Source organism: Hyperolius riggenbachi, chromosome 3 (genome assembly GCF_040937935.1).
Source record: "Hyperolius riggenbachi isolate aHypRig1 chromosome 3, aHypRig1.pri, whole genome shotgun sequence".
Lineage (NCBI taxonomy): Eukaryota > Metazoa > Chordata > Amphibia > Anura > Hyperoliidae > Hyperolius > Hyperolius riggenbachi.
In genome coordinates this window covers 440,423,571-440,444,333 of record NC_090648.1, presented here as the reverse complement: position 1 = coordinate 440,444,333, position 20,763 = coordinate 440,423,571, and the positions used below count along the sequence as shown (strand labels likewise).

The 20,763-nt window shown below is 41.1% G+C and overlaps 1 protein-coding gene across 26 annotated transcripts in view; it reads left to right on the top strand.

Annotated features, from left to right (window-relative positions):
* The window catches only part of LOC137564200 (protocadherin gamma-C5-like), a 669,033-nt gene that overhangs the window by 346,606 nt on the left and 301,664 nt on the right, over positions 1-20,763 (top strand). Inside the window, exon 1 of one of the 26 annotated variants that reach the window (XM_068277730.1) lies at positions 12,908-15,495. The exons of the other annotated variants lie outside the window; for them this stretch is intronic. Within the exon in view, the coding sequence (XP_068133831.1) occupies positions 13,051-15,495 (2,445 nt within the window). The 5' untranslated portion in view covers positions 12,908-13,050. Of the gene's footprint in view, positions 1-12,907; positions 15,496-20,763 lie in introns of those variants that run through there. 26 annotated transcript variants of the gene reach the window in all.

Genomic DNA, 20,763 nt, shown 5'->3' with positions numbered 1-20,763 from the left:
AATGTTGTAAGGTTAGAGGGTACAAGAAAGTTGTAGGTATACCACTGACTCCCTACAGATAGGACAGTGCTCGAAGCTGGACACATAATCCCAACAGCAATAGAAGAAACAAGCAATTACAGATAGCCATTTTGATTCCTGGTGTTTCTATCATATACGTCCAGAATAAAGATTTTCTTAACGTTGGACATGGTGTGGACCATTGTTTCTTCTAAGGTTGAGGGGTGGGGTGCAACAAAAAATAAATAAAACAGGTTGTGAACACATTAAGAACCACCTTGGCCCCTTCTGCTCCTTGGCCCCAGAGCACTATGGCAAAAATGGCTGTTGGTGTGTGTGTTTATGTGTGTCTGTGTAATTTTCTGTTAATGCAGATTATTCATTGACAGAATAATTTTATATCATGGGCTTGTTCTACTAAGGTTCATCTGGACTGTAAATCTTTTGGGAAAATAAGTTACAGTATCTTACAAACAAATGTTTTGCACTTCTCACTGCAGTAGTGATAATAGTCACACATTAAATAATTTACAGCCTCTCCAGTAACCTTTTTAATGGTCTTATTATTGAACCATGTAAGAAATTGCCATCTAATAGCATTGAATGTTTAATAAAACCTGGATAAACATGCTTGATCATTTATATTTCAACCTGAGGTAACTTGAAAAAAATACTAGGCTCTTATGTGTGTTCTTATTTTAATCTGGTATATGCAGGAGAGTTTTACTTAGTTTTATATAAGGCCATTTTGCATGGAAGATGCTTTTGCATTAATCACTTAATAATCTTAGGATTGTAAAATGTTTCACTGATGCAAAAAAGGATTCTACATTGAAATGCTTAATTCTCCAGATAAAAAAGTCATTAAAATTACACTTGGAGGGCTTGTTCACATTAGGAACGATTTGTATCTTTATTGTTAGCAGTGGTGAATGGGGTACAGAAGGTCCAGAGAATAGCCATGCTAGTTAAGACATTTTATTTTGACAGGTATTTTCAAAAGTAACATTTTTACATTTCTTTTATTAAAGGACTTACGAGGCCAAATGAGTCAAAAAAGTTAATTACCTGTATAATCTTTTACAGCACGGAGGACGCCGTCCGCACCCTCCGTGCCGATCCGCCGGGTCCCCCCGCTCATTAGCCCCCCGGGCCGGCTCCCGACCCCACGGCCCGGGTCGGGCTCACCTGCCTCTCCCAAAATGGCCGCTTCCTCTGGCCACGGCTGCGCAGTCTGCATAGCCGCGAGTGCGGCTGCGCAGCTCTAGGGCCAACCCCCCCGATCCACGCTACGTAGCTAATTTAAATTGTAATTGTAAGACCCATATACTGTAGTAAAATATTGCATTAGAATATGCAAATATTGTTACCTATAAGAAAACTGTTTTTCTGCATATTCACAGACTAAACCTGATACATTTTGGTAGAAAAAATGCAGCTAAGCTTACATTGCCCATCTGGAGGTGGAGGGTGCTTTGTAGACATGTTAGCCTTCTAATTCAGGACATTAGAAGGTACAGAGTAGCAAGAAGCAGCAGTAAGACCATATATATATATATATATATATATATATATATATATATATATATATCAGCAAAGATCCCTCCTGTTGTTGGATTTATCTATTGGTGATATTCAGAGATTTTTACATTCCAGAGAGGGGTTGAAGAATGCCATTATATATAGTGGGCTATAGAAGTACCCTATCCTGTATAGCAGATATGACAGTGTTTAACAGCTGTTTTTCTATTTCTGATCTTAAATCCCAACTGAAGGCAAAATTACAGTAGTTCCAAAACTGTGAGCACAACACTGAATATTATTTTTTTCTTTTTAAAGCAATCTGCAGCCTGCTGTCCTCTCCACTACCTATTTCACACTTTTTGTGCAGACTGCAGCTCTGTTCCTGACAGTCAAGATCTGAGTCTGCATCCTCTATGGAGCATGTGCATGCTAGCACTGACCAGCCAGCTGTGTGAGGAAACCCATGGGCAGGGCTGAGCTATGCCAGCCAGGTAGCGAGAAGGGAAACAGGCCATATACCCACTATACAGGAATTAATATTCTGTGAGGTGCAGTACTAGCAGCATAAGCCCTGCTGATTGTGTTTTAGTTTGGGCTTTAAACAAGGCTTAAAAGTAAGTATAAAATATATATTTGTTTTGAAAGCTTAACCTCCTTAGCGGTATGGCCGACACTGTGTCGGGCATACTGTTCGCTCTTCTCAGGGGTCCCCAGGACTAATTTAACAGTTTGCCTGGCTGTAAAAGCTTTAGCTAGCACTAGGCTAGCTAGTACAAGCGCTGTAATAACAGCGCAGGAGATTTGGGCGCAGCCGGCACCACTATAGACCGTAATAGGAATTACGGCTGTGAGTAACTTCAGCGCCATCAAAAGACAGAGCTGAAGTTGCTCTTAAAACACTATAATTCGGTCTCCAGCAATAGCTGGAAGCTGAATTATATCATTCCCCACTATCCACATGGACGTGGAGGGGGAATAGTATTTATGCTGCCAGGAACTTGTGCAGTAGCAGCATAAGCCATATACCGGTTACGTCCTGCGCCCAAGTCTCCTGGCAGCCAATTCATACGTATGCAGCTAGTATATGTAGCCAGCACCCCCCAATCGCCCCCGATCCCCCAATCTAGCCAGTTAATACATTACCCAGCCTGGCTCCAGCAATCCGTGCAGCCTCCCCGGACAGCTCCAGTCTCTCTATGGGTAGGATCGGGTCTGCGTCATGACGTCATGTATGATCCTCCCCATAGAGAAGAGCAGAGCTTTCTGGGGAGGCTGCGCCGATTGCTGGATCCAGTCTGGGTAATGTATAAACTGGTTGGATCAGGTGATCTGGGGTGCTGGCTACATATACTAGCTATCCTAGCTAAAGCTTTTACAGCCAGGCAAACAGTTAAATTAGTCCCGGGGACTCTAAAGCTGCAAAACCTCCTGAACGGCGTAATGCTCAGGAGGTTAAATTAAAAGAAATGCCTCCATTTAGTTGCAAATATCATTAATATTGAAAAAAGTGATTATTATTATTATTTGCCCAATTAAAAACAATGAACTTTTAAAATTATTTTTAGATATGTAAAAATGTCTAAAGATAAAATGTAATTATACAGGAAAATAATTTTTAGAAAGAATACAGTTTTTGTGTAATTATTTGCAAAGGAGGAAAAAAAACAGCTGACCGGCTGAAAAAGATCATTTCAGCACAATAAAATTAGAGCAAATACAGCAAATATAGAGTGAAGTAATCAGTCAGCTACCTAATAGAAGACATTCATTTTTACAATTTATATCCATGCAGTCATTCTGTTATTTTGAGCTACACTTGCCATAACATAGAATGACCAGAAGAGGTCACTCTTGTCATGATTTCATAGCATCGTATACAGCCATAGTTCTGCTCCTATTAGCTGTGCGCTCTCCTCCCCCTGGCTCAGTGATTCCCCCACCATCATCCCTCTTACACACAAAGAGCAGCTGCTGCTATGAGAAGCGAACACTGGAGATGTTTACTTCAACCAATGGATTATATTTGTGGTGATAAAGACATGGATTTTTAAACTATAGGCACTATTGGATTACAAGGGATCTATGTTACATCAAATACCAAGGAAACATTGTGAGATATGGACACCAGAGGCTGCTCTCTTTGTTGGAAATGGCAAGTAGCATTCTCCCTTCTCCTGTGTAGCTGGGGCTGTGTCTCTGGGCAGCTTCGTTATTCTATTGTGGAGGAGTCTGATCCAGGGACATGGCTAGGAAATGTAGCTCAGGATCTGGGCATAAAACAGGCAGAGCTTGCCCAGCGCAGGTTACATTTATCATCTGACAAATACCAAAGATATTTTGCTGTAAATAAGGACAATGGAGGCTTGACTGTAAATGACAGGATTGATAGGGAGAGCCTGTGTGGATCTAGTGTGAGCTGTTTGCAGGGGAGGACTGGCCAGGGGGGAAGGAGGGAAATTTCCCCCCAGGCTGCCTCTCATTTAATGATTTAGGGCTGGTACAGTGCCTGGTATATGTTTTTGTATAAGGTAATGTGAACCACTAGGCTGGCCGAGGGAAATCCATGCCTAATTACAGAGTAATTAGAGGGTGGGCAAGTTGGTAAATATAAACAGCATGATGCAGAGCAGAGGCTTGCCTGCAGGGTCCGTGGGAAAATGTCTGATTTCAGGTGGAAATTGGTTGAAAGTATCGATCTGAGATGCTGGGAAATCTCGGGCTGATGTGGTCGATCCAGTGCGATAATCACAAACAATGAACGTGACGGAAACCCTGACCACTATAACTCAAAATGTTTTATGTGCCCCCCATTGCCAGTGCATTATATTTTACTTGTCATGCTGTCCCTCATGTGTCCTTGCTGTATTTCCCATGTGACTTTTGGCATATAGCACGTGTGTGATGTAATTTGGGCCCGGGCTGCCGTGAAACTGGGCCTCTAGTTTGTGTTTCCCTCCAGGCCAAAAGGTCCCAGTCCTCCCCTGGCTGTTTGCTGCATTTAGAGGTGGTGGCTGAGAATCCTTCAGAGCTGTTTAGTCTGGATGTAGAGATTCTGGATATTAATGATAATTCTCCTACATTCCCAATTAATTATCAGTTTATTGAGATTACAGAAATATTCACTAATGCTGGTGCTCAGTTTGCTTTAGAAATCGCTGAAGATTTGGATGTTAGTGTTAATGACGTTAGACAGTACATGTTAAACACAAATCCTTATTTCTCATTGTCTGTAAAGAATCGTAAGGATGGAACTCTTACTCCTCAGCTGATATTAGAGAAGGTGTTAGATAGGGAAGAAAAATCAGAACACCATCTTATTCTCACAGCTATAGATGGTGGAGAACCAGCTAGATCAGGCTCCTGTCATGTAACAATAACAGTGCTAGATATTAATGATAATCCACCTGTGTTTAACCAATCAGTTTATAAAATCAAGATAAAGGAAAACCTGCCCATAAATACTGTAGTATTAACACTAATTGCAACAGATCAGGATGCTGGTGCAAGTGGTGAAATTGAATATTATTTTGATAGCCACACTTCTAAATCTGCAAGAAAAATATTTGCTTTGAATGGTCACAATGGGGAGGTTTATCTAAATGGAGCTATAGATTATGAAGAATTAGATTTTTATGAATTGTCTATTAAAGCAGTAGACAAAGGCGTTCCTAAACTGGAAGGTGGATGTATGGTTCACATAGAGATAGAAGATGTAAATGACAATTATCCAGACATTTCTCTTGCTTCACTGATAAATGAAATTCCAGAGAATACATATCCAGGAACTGTAGTGGGAGTTATTAATGTAGCAGATAAGGACTCTGGAAAAAATGGAGAGATTCAGTTAGAAATAACTCCCAACACTCCCTTTAAAATAAGAACTGTGAAAAAACGTTACTCGCTGGTCACTGATGGGAGTCTGGATAGAGAGAGGATATCACAGTATATTATTGAGCTGACAGCTACTGATTTGGGCTCTCCTGCTCTGTCCAGTAAGACCACTGTTATTCTCAGTGTGTCTGATGTTAATGATAATGCACCAGCATTTCCACAGACTACTTATAATACTTTCATTAAGGAAAACAGTGATCCGGGGACTCTGCTATGTACAGTATCTGCTACTGATGCAGATGAGGGTGATAATACTGATATGGCTTTCTCTATAGTAGAGAGCCAGATAGATGGATCCTCTATATCCTCTTTTGTTTACATCAATTCTAATACTGGTGACATATATGCTCAACGTTCCTTTGACTATGAGCACATCCAGACTCTACAAATCACCATAAAAGTAGAGGATTCTGGGTCACCAAAGTTATCTTCTACTGTCCCTGTCTGTATATTCATTTTGGATACAAATGACAACTCCCCCTCCCTGCTGTATCCAGAGCACTCTGAGGATCTCATTGTACAACAGAGGATCCCCAAATCTACAAGTGCCGGATATCTGGTGACCAAACTGTCCGCAGTGGATCTGGACTCTGGTCACAATGCCTGGCTACTCTTTAACCTCATTGACCCCGGCAGCTCCTCATTGTTCCAAGTGTCTAAACATACAGGAGAGGTCAGAACTGTACGAGGATTGCAGGAAACAGAAAACACAGAGCAGCAGCTTGTCATCTCTATCAGTGATCATGGGAATCCTCCATTATCTACTACAGTCACTGTGCTGGTCAGTATAGCAGATGAGGTGGTAGTAGAGAGGCCCAAATCTGGTAGTTTATTGATTTATTCCAAACCGTCATCAGACATGACTTTATATCTAATAGTTTCCCTTGTGGCGATCAGTTTAGTTTCTCTTGTGACATTTATTATATTGCTGGTGAAATGTCTGAGGAAGGAAAGTTATGGTTACAGCAGCAGTTGTTGTCTAAGTGGATCTGAGTCCAAACCATACATGGATCAGTACCAGCCGGCTCTGTACCTGAACACAGATGGGACCTTAAAATACATGGAAGTCAGGATGGTCCCTCCAGGAGCCCAGGGACAATGTTACCAAACTAATGTGCCCCCAGCCCCACAGCAACGGGACTCTGCTTTCCTGCAGTCTCTGGATTTTCCACAGTTAAGAGAACTAGTCAGAGATGCCGACACCAACTCAGATGTCAGCTGCATGAATGACCCCAGCAAGGTGGGTTGTTTTTAGAATATTTCTGTTTTCTGTTTTGCTGTAAATTATGTTTAACCTTTATTTTGGTTGTGATTTTTTTGCGGCTGGGGAAGTGTGCATTCCCCAGCCTGGCAGGCTATGTGGGCTATGCAGAGCGGTGGAGGAAGCTTTTATAGTTACCTGTTCCAGATGCTGGACCAGCTTCTACGTACGACTTTCGATCACGTGTAATTACCTGTGATTGGGGCTCAGAAGATGTCAGTGGTGCAGCACCTTGGTGCTGAATAGGGTGGTGAAAAGAGGTGATAAAAGAGACTCTTCCATTACTCGTCTTCTACCACCGGTACCCCCGATCCTGCAGCCTGTCTTGCCAGGCTCTGTCTTTTTATACTGGAGATACTCTTCAAAGTGGAAGAATGGCTTTGACATGAGGCTGTTTGAATGAAGTTTCTGAGAAAAATAAGCAGGTACAATAGCATAAAGTACCTGTACAATGTACTTGAGTTATCCAGACAAAGTGAGGTGGGGCTTACATTTACAAACTTACAAAATTATCTCATGTGAAATAGGCTTAATGTTAGAGACTTTTTGGTTATTGAGTCCACAAAAAAACATTAAAACAATATTTATGTATTTGTCTTTTGAATATTAAGAGTTTATTTTTTGAGTACTATAGTGCACTGGAGGCTCACGTCATAGAATTTAAATAATTTATTTTTACCTATCTGTTAATACTCTGAATAGTGTCCATATTAAATAGTATCTGCTCTTTGTTGTCACGTTCTGGTAAATGCTGTGTCCCCAGTTTTTAAGCTTTTATGATGATTATATTGGGATGATTTTATGATTGTTTTAAGAATGGTGACTACATTAGAGGATGTCATATAAAATTGTTTGATTGTTTTGCTGGCACCTGTGGTACAAATAGCGGTGATTTCTACTCAGGAGCATGTGATCATTGATCAATGACTTCCTGAAGCATGCTGTGAGTTATGTTATTAGAGATGAACAACAAACTTGCTTAACATCATAGGAGATTTTGTACAAGATGTACATTGTCTAATTTTTGGGCAAGGTAAAACGATTATTTATTAAAAGCAACATACTTTTTAAAACAAGCATAGCTGTGAAACTATTTCATGAAATTAATAGAAAATTCTGCCGCCATTCTGACATCTTCTACTGTTCTGTCCAGCGTGATTTTGTGATAATTGTGCTTAAAGCCAAAAATCACATTTGCTGTAAAGTTTACTAAGCTGTAGGCAATAGATTGAAGAGGACCTGAACTCTTGCACAGGAAAGATGGAAAACATAGAGAAATGCAACCTGTATGTATTTAGAGATTTATCTCATTCCTCCTCGCCTGTGACTAATCATAACTGTAATTTGATCTCTCAGCTTGTCAGCGGGCTGTCTTGGTAGAACAGCTAATTTGTAAACACAGGTTGTTTACACTATGTCTGTTTCCATGAAAGCAGGAATTAAAAACATTGCAGATTAATTGCAGTATTTGTATCAGCTGTAACAGAAATATTATTCTTTAAATATTATTATGCTGTTTATTTTCTTAGAGCAGAGAAGAATTTCTGAGTTCAGGTGAAGTTCATTATGTCAGTACATAAGTAGAAATGGCCATTATTTTTTCTACTTTTCTAATTTATTTTAATGACGTTTAAATAAAGAGCTATATTTGACTTTACTTGTGGTGCCAGCCTCATTGGATGGTTGTGGGATGAAACTGGGAAAGCTTATTAAAGTGATCTCCCCTGATTGAGTCAATGCATATTAATGAGACTTTATTCATCAGAGCTGCCATTTCAGCATCTACTGGGATGGAACTTTTTGAGACAGATAATAATTTTGTAAGCAATCTTGAATTGAAATCTTTCTTCCTAACCCTTCTGTACAGAAACAGGTATATTCACAAAATATCAGTAAAGTTTCCATGCACAAAGAGGGCAAGTAAAGTTTAATGGGGTTTACCCAATCTATGTAGCGGGCATTACGCAGATAGCGTAACTCAGGTAATACCTTCGTCGCCTACATTGCTCATATAATGTGCGTATTAATGCATGATTGATAAGCAGCATAAGCATTGTATGTATAATGTGAGTTACGCTACTTGCGTAACTAAACTTTATATGTGCTTTATGTGTGTGTACATTTTCCAGATATTTTGTGAATACACCCAGGTGTATACTATAAAAAAAAATGTACCAGTTCAATTACTCTTTTCATTTTTTTTCTGTTTCAATATCCATCCTAATGTTGGGACCTTTTTTCTGCCTGATTCAAATTAAGTTGTAACAATGTAACAGCCTGTAATGAGTATAATGGCAGCTGCGGCGAGCGGCACCACCGCCACAGCTGCCTCCATGTCTCCGCTCGTTCCTCCGGTGGAGGTGGTCTGGGGGATGACGGCTGCGGCGAATGCTTCCGCCGCCACAGCGGCCCTTGTACCCCTACCCATCTTCTCGGCGTGTAGGACGCCGAGGACGGGGCTTTCTCCTGCTCACAGGGTCGCTGTCTTGCGCGGGCGCGCGCACAGACAGGACCTTTATTCCAGGAAGAGAGGCGTCAGCTGACCTGCTGGTCGGCTGACGTCAGAGGAGTCCCACGGCGCCCAGGATTGGCTGATCCAGGAGGGGCATGCTAGTGGGGTCTCCTCTGCTTCTTAAGCCTCCGGGCTTCATTCTGCAGGCGTCTGTTGTCGTGAATACTTGCGTGTTAGCGCTCAGACCTTAGACTAGATCCCAGGTGTTGATGCTAAGGATTTCACACCTAGTCTAGGATATTGCTACCTTGCTATTGTTATTTGTTAGACTAGTTCCCGGGTGTTAATGCCAAGGACTTCACACCTAGACTAGGATATTGCTTATTGTATTGATCTCCTGTGTATGACTCTTAGCGATTTCTATGACTCTGATCCTGCTTTCTGATCCTGTACTTTTGCCTATCTGCCTACCTGTTGCTGAACCTCTGCCTGATTACCGATTACTCTCCTGTCTCACGATTCTGTACCGACACGTACCTTCCTGTTGCTGAACCTCTGCCAGATTACCGATTACTCTCTTGTCTCACGATCTTGTACCGATACTTACCTCTCTGTTGCCGAACCTTGCCTGCCTGACCATTCTACTCATCAGTGGGCCTTCGCCACTAGTGAGGTGTTAGCTACACCAGCTCCTCTGGTGAAGCAGTTCTGCTAGGCTGCAGTACATTCTGAATCACCCGCTCCTCAGGAGATTCAGCCTCTTCAGTTTTGTTCTCCAGCTTGCTGGAGCTTGTACGCTAGTGCACGATCAGTGTACTGTTATTACCTCACCAGCCCCTCTGGTGAGGCCTCATTATACTATTAAAGTTACGGTTGCACCAAATCATTACACACTCTGCTCTTTGTCTGTTATACTGGTATTATTGGTGATTCTGTAGATCACACATAATCGGGTATAGCGTCTGCATTATTGGTGATTCTGCAGATCACCACATAATCAGACATCTGAGCTACGACACCCAACCGTTACACAGCCTTAAGCGATTTTATAGTTTAAAGACTATTTGTAAAAGAATGCTGACAACATGCTTAACCACTTTACCCCCGGCGGTACGAATTTCTCCGTCCCTTTTTTCCCTCCTAAAAAAACAGGGAGGGAGAAATCCGTACCTTCCGCGCTCCCGCCGCTGTCCGCGCTACCGCCGCTCGTGCGCGCGCACCCGCCGCTCGTGCACGCCGCCGCCCGCTTGCCCGGAGATCAATGAACGGGAAAATCCATTTCCGTTCGTTGATCTAAGCCCCCGCAATGATCTGCTGCTTCTTTCAGAAACAGCGCGATCATTGTGAGTCTCCCAGCCTCCTGCTGCTTCCTGTAAGCGTCCTTCCAGTCGCTTACAGGTCGCATGTAAACATACTCACTGTGGCCATCTTGTGTCCAAATAGTAAACTACACCCTAATTCATTTTACACATACAAATAAATTGTTTTACATAATAAATTAACTCATTACCTCCCACACTCCCCAATTTTTTTTTTTTTGTAATTTAAAAAAAAATATATATATACAATAAAAAAAAAAACATAAATCGTTACCTTAGGGACTGAACTTTTTAAATATTTATGTCAAGAGGGTATAACACTGTTACTTTATAAACTACGGGCTTGTAATTAGGGATGGACGCAAAACTGAAAAAAATGCACCTTTATTTCCAAATAAAATATTGGGGCCAAACATTGTGATAGGGACATAATTTAAACGGTTTTATAATCGGGAATAATGGGCAAATAAATTTCATGGGTTTTAATTACAGTAGCATGCATTATTTAAAAACTATAATGGCCGAAAACTGAAAATAATAATTTTTTCCCACATTTTTTCCTATTTTCCCCATTAAAACACATTTAGAATAAAATAGTTCTTGGCATAATGTCCCACCTAAAGAAAGCCTAATTGGTGGCGGAAAAAACAAGATATAGTTAATTTCATTGCGATAAGTAATAATAAAGTTATAGACGAATGAATGGACGGAGCGCTGAAAGGTGAAAATTGCTCTGGTGTTCAAGGGGTAAAACCCCTCAGTGGTGAAGTGGTTAAAAATATAGACGTTTGTTCAAGAAGTACATTTCATTTTTTAAAAATATACTTTTATTTTAAATATAAAAAAAAATGACAGCTAAAGATTGTGCTTACTAGTCTTCAAAATCCCATACTCTGTGCACATACATGTGCATGGAAGTGAGACTATATTCTGCCAGACAGAGCTATACCCTTCTGTTTTTGCATTAACTGTAAGTTTAAGGAACACCATCCCTTAACATTTTTTTTATATGAAAAAAAAAATGTAGTGAAGAATTATAATTGATTGCCAAAATCAAGCTATCTGTTTACATATTTGCTATAAGTCATGACTATACATGCTGTTTTCAATGTGTAATATAAAATCTTTAGGCTGTGGAACTGCAAATATATCAGATACATTCTGTACTGCAATGCGGATCTTATCAGGGTAATGGGAGGGACCAAAAATAAAAAGTGACTGAACTCTGATTTCACATGACACAATGGGTGATCAGGTGGAGAGATGCTAATTGTTTGAGTTGATGCAAATTTCATTATCATTTTTATACAATTTAGGATTGTAATCAAAATTGGCAGTAACTTTATTTAATTTGCATTAAATTTGCCCATCTCCAAGCTGCATGCAATGTGCAATTTACTACCATCCAGAAAATTAACAGGATTCATGTTTGGTCGGGAGGTAGAGCACCTAACCCTCAAAAGCCTTTTGTAGCAACAGTGGTATTTCTCATTACTTTTAAATGAAAAGTAGTTTTACTTCTTTTCCATCTGCAATGCACCTTCTGCATGGTTAAAAAAAGAAGCTTTCTTTAATAGATTTAAGCAAGATTATGTTATAGTCAATATATAAGAATTCCACCATCTCCCCATTCCCTTGTCAATATCCATCAGTACATTTCAGCATCATACTTTATCACCTTTCATCATTTGTATGGTCTAACTGACATATCCTAGAAATGGGCACCCTCCTTCTTTCTTCTCTACATATGGGGTATGCAATAGGAAAGGATGGGTTGAAAAGGGTAACAAACTGTGTACTCATCTTTGCTCTTTAAACCCTTAAATGTAATCCTGCATGTTTAGCTTACCTTTTTATTTACATTAGTGCAGAAAATGTTTAAATAAGCAAAGGAGAGAGTTGCAGACCTTTCTAAATATTTCACTCTCTCTTTATTTTCCTTTTGCATATTCTGCATCACTGAGTAGAAGCTAAAGGGGCATGTTAGGGGTTGAACTAAGTTGCTTTTCTGTGCTGCCCCATAGAAAAATAAAGACTATTGATTGATAATGTTTCTGCTATAAAGGATTACCAGGCATCATTTCCATTGTAATTTATGAGACAAAGATAATGGAAATCAAATATGAAATTTACTATAGATATATTGTCATTGTCTCCAAATACTTGTTTTTTACCAAGGACAAACAAAATCACATTTCAGATCATTTTCCTCTTCCTAATTTCAGTAAATAAAATATATCATAACTGTAAGTATCATAGCTGTAAGTATCATAACTATATCTAAACTATGTAATTTGTGCTTCTTCGCCTGACATTATAAACAATAACCACAAGAGGTCAGTCACATCCCCATTTATTTTATTTAGCTATAGTACTAGATCTGTTCAGGCTAGCTGTACGCTCTCCTCCCCCTGGCTCAGTGATTCACCCTCCCCTCTCTTCGCTCACACACAAAGAAGAGCTGTTCCATTAGAGATCATGACGATGTTTTCTTACTATGGATGGATTCATTTTCCAACAAAACAAATGGATTTATAAACAACATACCCTGTGGATTACAACACATCTATGATACAACAGACATCAAGGACACATTGTGAGATATGGACATCAGAGGCTGCTCTCTTTGTTGGAAATGGCAAGTAGCATTCTCCCTTCTCCTGTGTAGCTGGGGCTGTGTCTCTGGGCAGCTTCGTTATTCTATTGTGGAGGAGTCTGATCCAGGCACATGGCTAGGAAATGTAGCTCAGGATCTGGGCATAAAACAGGCAGAGCTTGCCCAGCGCAGGTTACATTTATCATCTGACAAATACCAAAGATATTTTGCTGTAAATAAGGACAATGGAGGCTTGACTGTAAATGACAGGATTGATAGGGAGAGCCTGTGTGGATCTAGTGTGAGCTGTTTGCTGCATTTAGAGGTGGTGGCTGAAAATCCTTCAGAGCTTTATAGCCTAGATGTAGAGATCCTGGATATTAATGATAATTCTCCTACTTTTTTAATGAATAAACATAATATTGAAATTACAGAATTACTTACTAGCCCTGGTGCACGGTTTGCCCTAGAGATAGCAGAAGATTTGGATGTTGGCATTAATGGCGTCAGTCAGTACACACTAAATACTAATCCTTACTTTTCTTTGTCTGTGAAGAATCGTAAAGATGGAACTCTTACTCCTCAGCTGATATTAGAGAAGGTGTTAGATAGGGAGGAAAAATCAGAACACCATCTTATTCTCACAGCTATAGATGGTGGAGAACCAGCTAGATCAGGCTCCTGTCATGTAACAATAAAAGTGCTAGATATTAATGATAATCCACCTCTGTTTAATCAGTCGGTTTATAAAATTAAACTAAAGGAAAACCTACCTATAAATACTGTTGTCTTAACATTAAATGCTACAGATCTTGATGTTGGTGCAAGTGGGGAAATTGAGTATTCTTTTGATAGCCACACTTCTAAATCTGCAAAAAAAATATTTGCTTTGAACGGCTTAAATGGAGAAATTTATGTTAATGGGACTGTTGACTACGAACAAATGAATTTTTATGAATTGTCTATTAAAGCAGTAGACAAAGGGATTCCTAAATTAGAGGGTGATTGTATGGTTCACATAGAGATAGAAGATGTAAATGATAATTATCCTGAAATTTCCTTTGTTTCACTAACGGATGATATTCCAGAAAATGCACCTCTGGGAACTGCTGTGGGCTTTATTAGTGTGAAAGATGAAGATTCTGGGAAAAATGGAGAGGTGGAGCTTATGGTATCCCCTAATGCTCCATTTAAAATCAGGAATATTAAAAATCGTTACTCCCTGGTCACTGATGGGAATCTGGATAGAGAGAGGATATCACAGTATATTATTGAGCTGACAGCTACTGATTTGGGGTCTCCTGCTCTATCCAGTAAGACCACTGTTATTCTCAGGGTGTCTGATGTTAATGATAATGCACCAGCATTTACACAGACTACTTATAATGCTTTCATTAAGGAAAACAGTGATCCGGGGACTCTGCTATGTACAGTATCTGCTACTGATGCAGATGAGGGTGATAACTCTGATCTGGTTTACTCTATAGTGGAGAGCCAGATAGATGGATCCTCTATATCCTCTTTTGTTTACATCAATTCTAATACTGGTGACATATATGCTCAGCGTTCCTTTGACTATGAGCACATCCAGACTGTACAAATCACCATAAAAGTAGAGGATTCTGGGTCACCAAAGTTATCTTCTACTGTCCCTGTCTGTATATTCATTCTGGATACCAATGATAACTCCCCCTCCCTGCTGTATCCAGAGCACGCTGAGGATCTCATTGTACAACAGAGGATCCCAAAATCTACAAGTGCCGGATATCTGGTGACCAAACTGTCTGCAGTGGATCTGGACTCTGGTCACAATGCCTGGCTGCTCTTTAACCTCATTGACCCCGGCAGCTCCTCATTGTTCCAAGTGTCTAAACATACAGGAGAGGTCAGAACTGTACGAGGATTGCAGGAAACAGAAAACACAGAGCAGCAGCTTGTCATCTCTATCAGTGATCATGGGGATCCTCCATTATCTACTACAGTCACTGTGCTGGTCAGTATAGCAGATGAGGTGGTAGTAGAGAGACCCAAATCTAGTAGTTTATTGATTAATTCCAAACCAACATCAGATGTAACTTTATATTTAATAGTTTCCCTTGTTGCTATCAGTTTAGTTTCTCTTGTGACATTTATTATATTGCTGGTGAAATGTCTGAGAAAGGAAAGTTATGGTTACAGCAGCAGTTGTTGTCTAAGTGGATCTGAGTCCAAACCATACCTGGATCAGTACCAGCCGGCTCTGTTCCTCAACACAGATGGGACCTTAAAATACATGGAAGTCAGGATGGTCCCTCCAGGAGCCCAGGGACAATGTTACCAAACTAATGTGCCCCCAGCCCCACAGCAACGTGACTCTGCTTTCCTGCAGTCTCTGGATTTTCCACAGTTAAGAGAACTAGTCAGAGATGCTGATACCATTTCAGATGTCAGTTGCATGAATGATCCAAGCAAGGTGAGTTCATATTAGACCTTTCCTAATCTATATTACCATACATTTATACCATGAATTCTTTTAAATTGTATTGTTAAGTTGTATTTACTATACACAAGTCATTTATTATAAGAAGGCTTTTGTGTTCAGTTTGCTTATAGAATTTCACCACAGGGCACAGAGATCACAGTAGAAGTCTCCATAAAACTACAGACACTTGTCAGAAGCTCTGGCGCATTGAATTCTAGTACACTGGCTATGATGAATGATACTGTTGAATTCTACGTGGTATGCTCTTGTTTTACTAAATAATGTGATATGTTTGAATGAAGAAAGCTACCGTATATACTCGCAAGCAAGCCGACCCGCATGTAAGCCGACCCCCCCACTTTTACCCCAAAAAACAGGAAAAAATGATTGACCCTCATGTAAGCCGGGGTAGGAAACGCTGGCCGCGTGATCCCCCCAGTATGTCCCAGTATAGCTAGTATAGTGCCCAGTATAGGTAGGTAGTGCTCAGTATAGCAAGTAAAATGCCCCAGTATAGCTAGTATAGTGCTCATTATAGCTAGTATAGTGCTCAGTATAGCTAGTATAGTGCTCATTATAGCTAGTGAAGTGCCCCAGTTTAGCTAGTATAGTGCTCAGTATAGGTAGGTAGTACTCAGTATAGCTAGTAAAATGCCCCAGTATAGCTAGTATAGTGCTCAGTATAGCTAGTATAGTGCTCAGTATAGCTAGTATAGTGCTCAGTATAGCTAGTGAAGTGCCCCAGTTTAGCTAGTATAGTGCTCAGTATAGTTAGTATAGTGCCCCCAGTATAGCTAGTATAGTGCCCCCAGTATAGCTAGTATAGTGCCCCCAGTATAGCTAGTATAGTGCCCCCAGTATAGCTAGTATAGTGCCCCCAGTATAGCTAGTATAGTGCCCCCAGTATAGCTAGTATAGTGCCCCCAGTATAGCTAGTATAGTGCCCCATTATAGCTAGTATAGTGCCCCATTATAGCTAGTATAGTGCCCCCAGTATAGCTAGTATAGTGCCCCCAGTATAGCTAGTATAGTGCCCCCAGTATAGCTAGTATAGTGCCCCCAGTATAGCTAGTATAGTGCCCCATTATAGCTAGTATAGTGCCCCCAGTATAGCTAGTATAGTGCCCCCAGTATAGCTAGTATAGTGCCCCAGTATAGCTAGTATAGTGCCCCCAGTATAGCTAGTATAGTGCCCCCAGTATAGCTAGTATAGTGCCCCATTATAGCTAGTATAGTGCCCCATATAGCTAGCATAATGCCCCAGTATGGGTGGGTAGGTGCTGTCCCTCCCCGCTCCCCCTGCGGCCGCCGCTGCTGCTATTACCTCAGGCGGCGCCGCTTCCTCTATCCCCGTCCTCCTCCGGTAGTAACTCACTCACAGCAGCGCGCCTCTCGCTGCTGTGATGACGAGGAAACCATAGAGAGCGGCTTCCTGTAGCGTGATGCCGTTACTATGGGAACCGCTCTCTATGGTTTCCTGCGTCATCACAGCAGCGGGGGGCGCGCTGCTGTGTGAATGAGTTACCGGAGGAGGACGGGGATAGAGGCAGCGGCGCCGCCTGAGGTAATAGCAGCAGCGGCGGCCGCAGGGGGAGCGGGGAGGGACAGCACCTATCCACCCACCCACACATGACTCGCAAGCAAGCCGACCCCCCAACTTTTGGCCCACTTTTGGGGGGTCAAAAATTCGGCTTGCTTGCGAGTATATACGGTAATTTACAGACCACAGAGTAAATGGTTATTTGTTCATGGTGTTTTTGTATTTTATGTTGCAAATGTCATAGTCAGTACAACAGATACTTCAAGACTTGGAGGCCAAGAACATAACATAAACCCTAAGTACACACTAGCCCTTACAGGGTTAGAGTACACTGGAGAGAAGTTCACTTGAGTGTTCCAGCAAACCTGGAGGTTTCATCTAATAATTGTTTAACCCCTTGAGGACTGGGCTCTTTCCTTTTGATCTGTGTTGCGTGGGCTATTCAGCCCACAGTACAGATCGTGTTTGAGCCAGGGTGATCAGACTTCCCCTCTTTTTTCCCCACTAGGGGGATGTCCTGCAGGGGGGGTCTGATCGCCACGGCTGCCTGCGTGTTGTGGGGGGCTCCTCAAAGCCCCCCTCAGCAGCGTTTTCCGCCTTCCCTCTGTTTCCCTCCCTCCCTTCCATCCCCTGGGCGGCGCAGGATGGCGATCCGTCCTGTGCAGCCTCTGACAGGCTTCAGCCTATCAGAATGCGGCGATTCCCGGCCAATCAGAGGCCGGGGATCACTGATCTCCTTTACTGCGCTGCTGCGCAGCAGCGCTGTATGATGTAAACAGCGGGGATTTCTTTCCCGTGTGTTTACATTTAGCCTGCGAGCCGCGATCGGCGGCTCGCAGACTGTTCACGGAGACACCCTCCGTGAACTGACATGGAAATTCCACTTACGACCAGCCGCCGCCTATCGCCGTTCGGCGGTCGTTAAGTTAATATAGTGGTGACAACAATTTTCAAATACCACCACAGTCATATTAGATCATAGCAAAGACTGCTAAAAGGTTAAGGAAACAGCACTTGTGTGATTGTATTAGCATTCAATGACTTGCAGCAAGAATGTTTTAGAACTCAAGGGCCACCTGGATATATTATAACAATTTTGCACAGTTGAGGATTGCATGATCACGCAAACTATCCAACCCTAATAAATAAGGGTCATTGCCACAAAAAGACAGGAAAATCCATCTAGCAGAACTGTATGTATTATATACGTTTTCCTATAGGTGATATCTGCTGCCTGATCATTTGATTTGTCATGCCTGCAAGTCATCATTATACAGGACAGCTTGAAAAATATATTGCCTTATTCTCTTTGTGCACAGAGCTGATTACCTTATAAACTTACGTCATGCTATGAACAGATTAGAGTGTTTTTTATGAGATTTCTCTTTACAGAACTCAGAATTCAGTTTGCTCGGTTATAGTGATGATTGTAATGTGCTAATTACGATTTTGCTAAATTGTGCATAATGTTTGTAATTACAATTACAATTGTAATAGAAAAATCGCAATAGGGAAAAATTATTACTATATACAACATTTTTGCAATGATTATAGTTTCCATAAATACATTTATGTGATGTCATTTTTGTAATTATCTTAATTTTTGTAACTAGGATTATTTCCATTAAGAATTACTTAGTCACTGGTAATCTGGAAATTTTGTGCAATTTTTTGTAATTACGCAAAATTACAATAACTCAAATCTAAACAGGAAATAACTATTTAATGTACATTTACAACACTACATTACAAATTACAACTAAATAAATTACAAATTTTCAAAAAATACGATTACATAATTGCAAATTATGAAGTTAAATTACGCAAAAGCAAAATTTCAGGTCATCACTACTCTGTTATATATCCATGTAGCTAAAACTGGATGGATATATCTGTTCAGTTTGAGCTACCATAAATCAATCTGGATGCATATATGGACCCAGTATTTTTGTGGCAGGTGTGTATGCATGTGCATGCTCCCGCCGCTCATTCATGGCAGAATATACATGTCAGTGAAGTTGAACATGTGTCCCATCAGACATTTGAATTGCCTGTGAATGAATAAACATGCCTCGAATCAAGTGGCATATTGATTCATGAAAGTGAAAGTAACAAATGTAGTTACAAAAATGATCAGACACTTTCTGGTGACTTCCAGGATATTGTGGCCAAAAAGTAAAATTAAAGTAAAATAAATAAATAAACGTGTTAAAAAAGTAACAGTTTAAAAAAAAGTAAAATTAACCACTTAGCAACCCTTGTCACGCTTATCTACGCCCCTTTAAAATTCACCTGGGGCACAGGGGCATAGATAGGCATCTCCTGTTTGTTTCCCGCTGTGAGCGTTCGCGTGCGCGATCGCGTGCACGCGGATGCGCGGTCGCTTGCACGCGGATGTGCGGTCGCGTTCAGCACCCGCTGGTCAGCCAATCAAAGTGCTTACAAGTTTGAATGAGCACTGCCAAAGCCAATGACAGTGCTCATTCATTCAGAATGCGTGTAAACATTGAATCAGTCACTATGCTGTTACAGTTACTGAGATCACTCGTAAGAGGATCTCAGATAACTAATACAGCATTAGTGAGTGATCAGCATCAGTGAGGTTTTTTTTTTAAATAAATTATACCCCCATTAAGCCCATTAACCCTTGCCTCCCTGAAATGTTAAAATTAGTGTGGTTTTTAGGGGAAAAACCCTGTGGTAGAGAAGTGGTTAAAGTAAAATAAATAAATAAACATGTGTTAACCTCTTGAAGACCATGGTGTTAAACCCCCCTAGTGACCAGGCAAAATCCTGCTTAATTGGCCACTGCAGCTTTAAGGCCAAGCTGCAGGGCCGTACAACTCTGCACACAAGTGATTCCCCCCCCCCTTTTCTCCCCACCAACAGAGCTCTTTGTTGGTGGGGTCTGATCGCTCCCCCCCCCATTTTGTTTATTTTTTTTAAAATAAATATTTATTTGCTTTTTTTTTCTAATATTTCTTGCTATTTTTTTCCCAAATCCCCTCCCTCTCCCCAGCCGGCCAATCACGGCGATCGGCTGTCATAGGCTTCTGCCTATGAGAGCCGATCGCTTTCTTGTCCCCCAGGAGGACAGCCGTGCCACACGGCTGTCCCCAGTACAGCGCTGCTGCTGATTGCAGTGCTGTACAAGTAAACACATGGCGGTTTCGCCGTGTAACATTCTTCCGCTCTGCCCGCTCCGCCCACCAGGCAGGAGATGCGCGCGCAGCCTGCGCACAATCTCCTGAAAACTGCTGTCCCAGGACTTTACCCCAATCGGCATTAGGCGGTCCTGGGGCTGCTGCCGCGGCCACGCCCATCGCCGTGACGCGGGCGGCAAGAGGTTAAAAAGGTAACAGTTTAAAAAAAAATCAGTGGTTACCTTAGGGCCTGAGCTTTTTTAATATGCCTGTAATGATGGTATAGTACTTTTATTTTAGCAAATAAGGGCCTGTAATTATAGATAGGGTACAAAAAGAAATGCAAAAGAGAAAATGTACAACATTATTTCCAAATTGTAAATTGTTGCCACACATTGCACTAGGGACACAATTTAAATGCTTTGATAGCCAGGACAAATGGGCAATTAAAATGTCTGGGGTGTATCTATACAAATAATTGTTTATTTTAAAACTATAGGGAATGGAAATGGTGTATTTTTTCCTTGTATTTTCCAATAAAATGAATAGAAAATAAAGTAATTACTGAAAACCAGT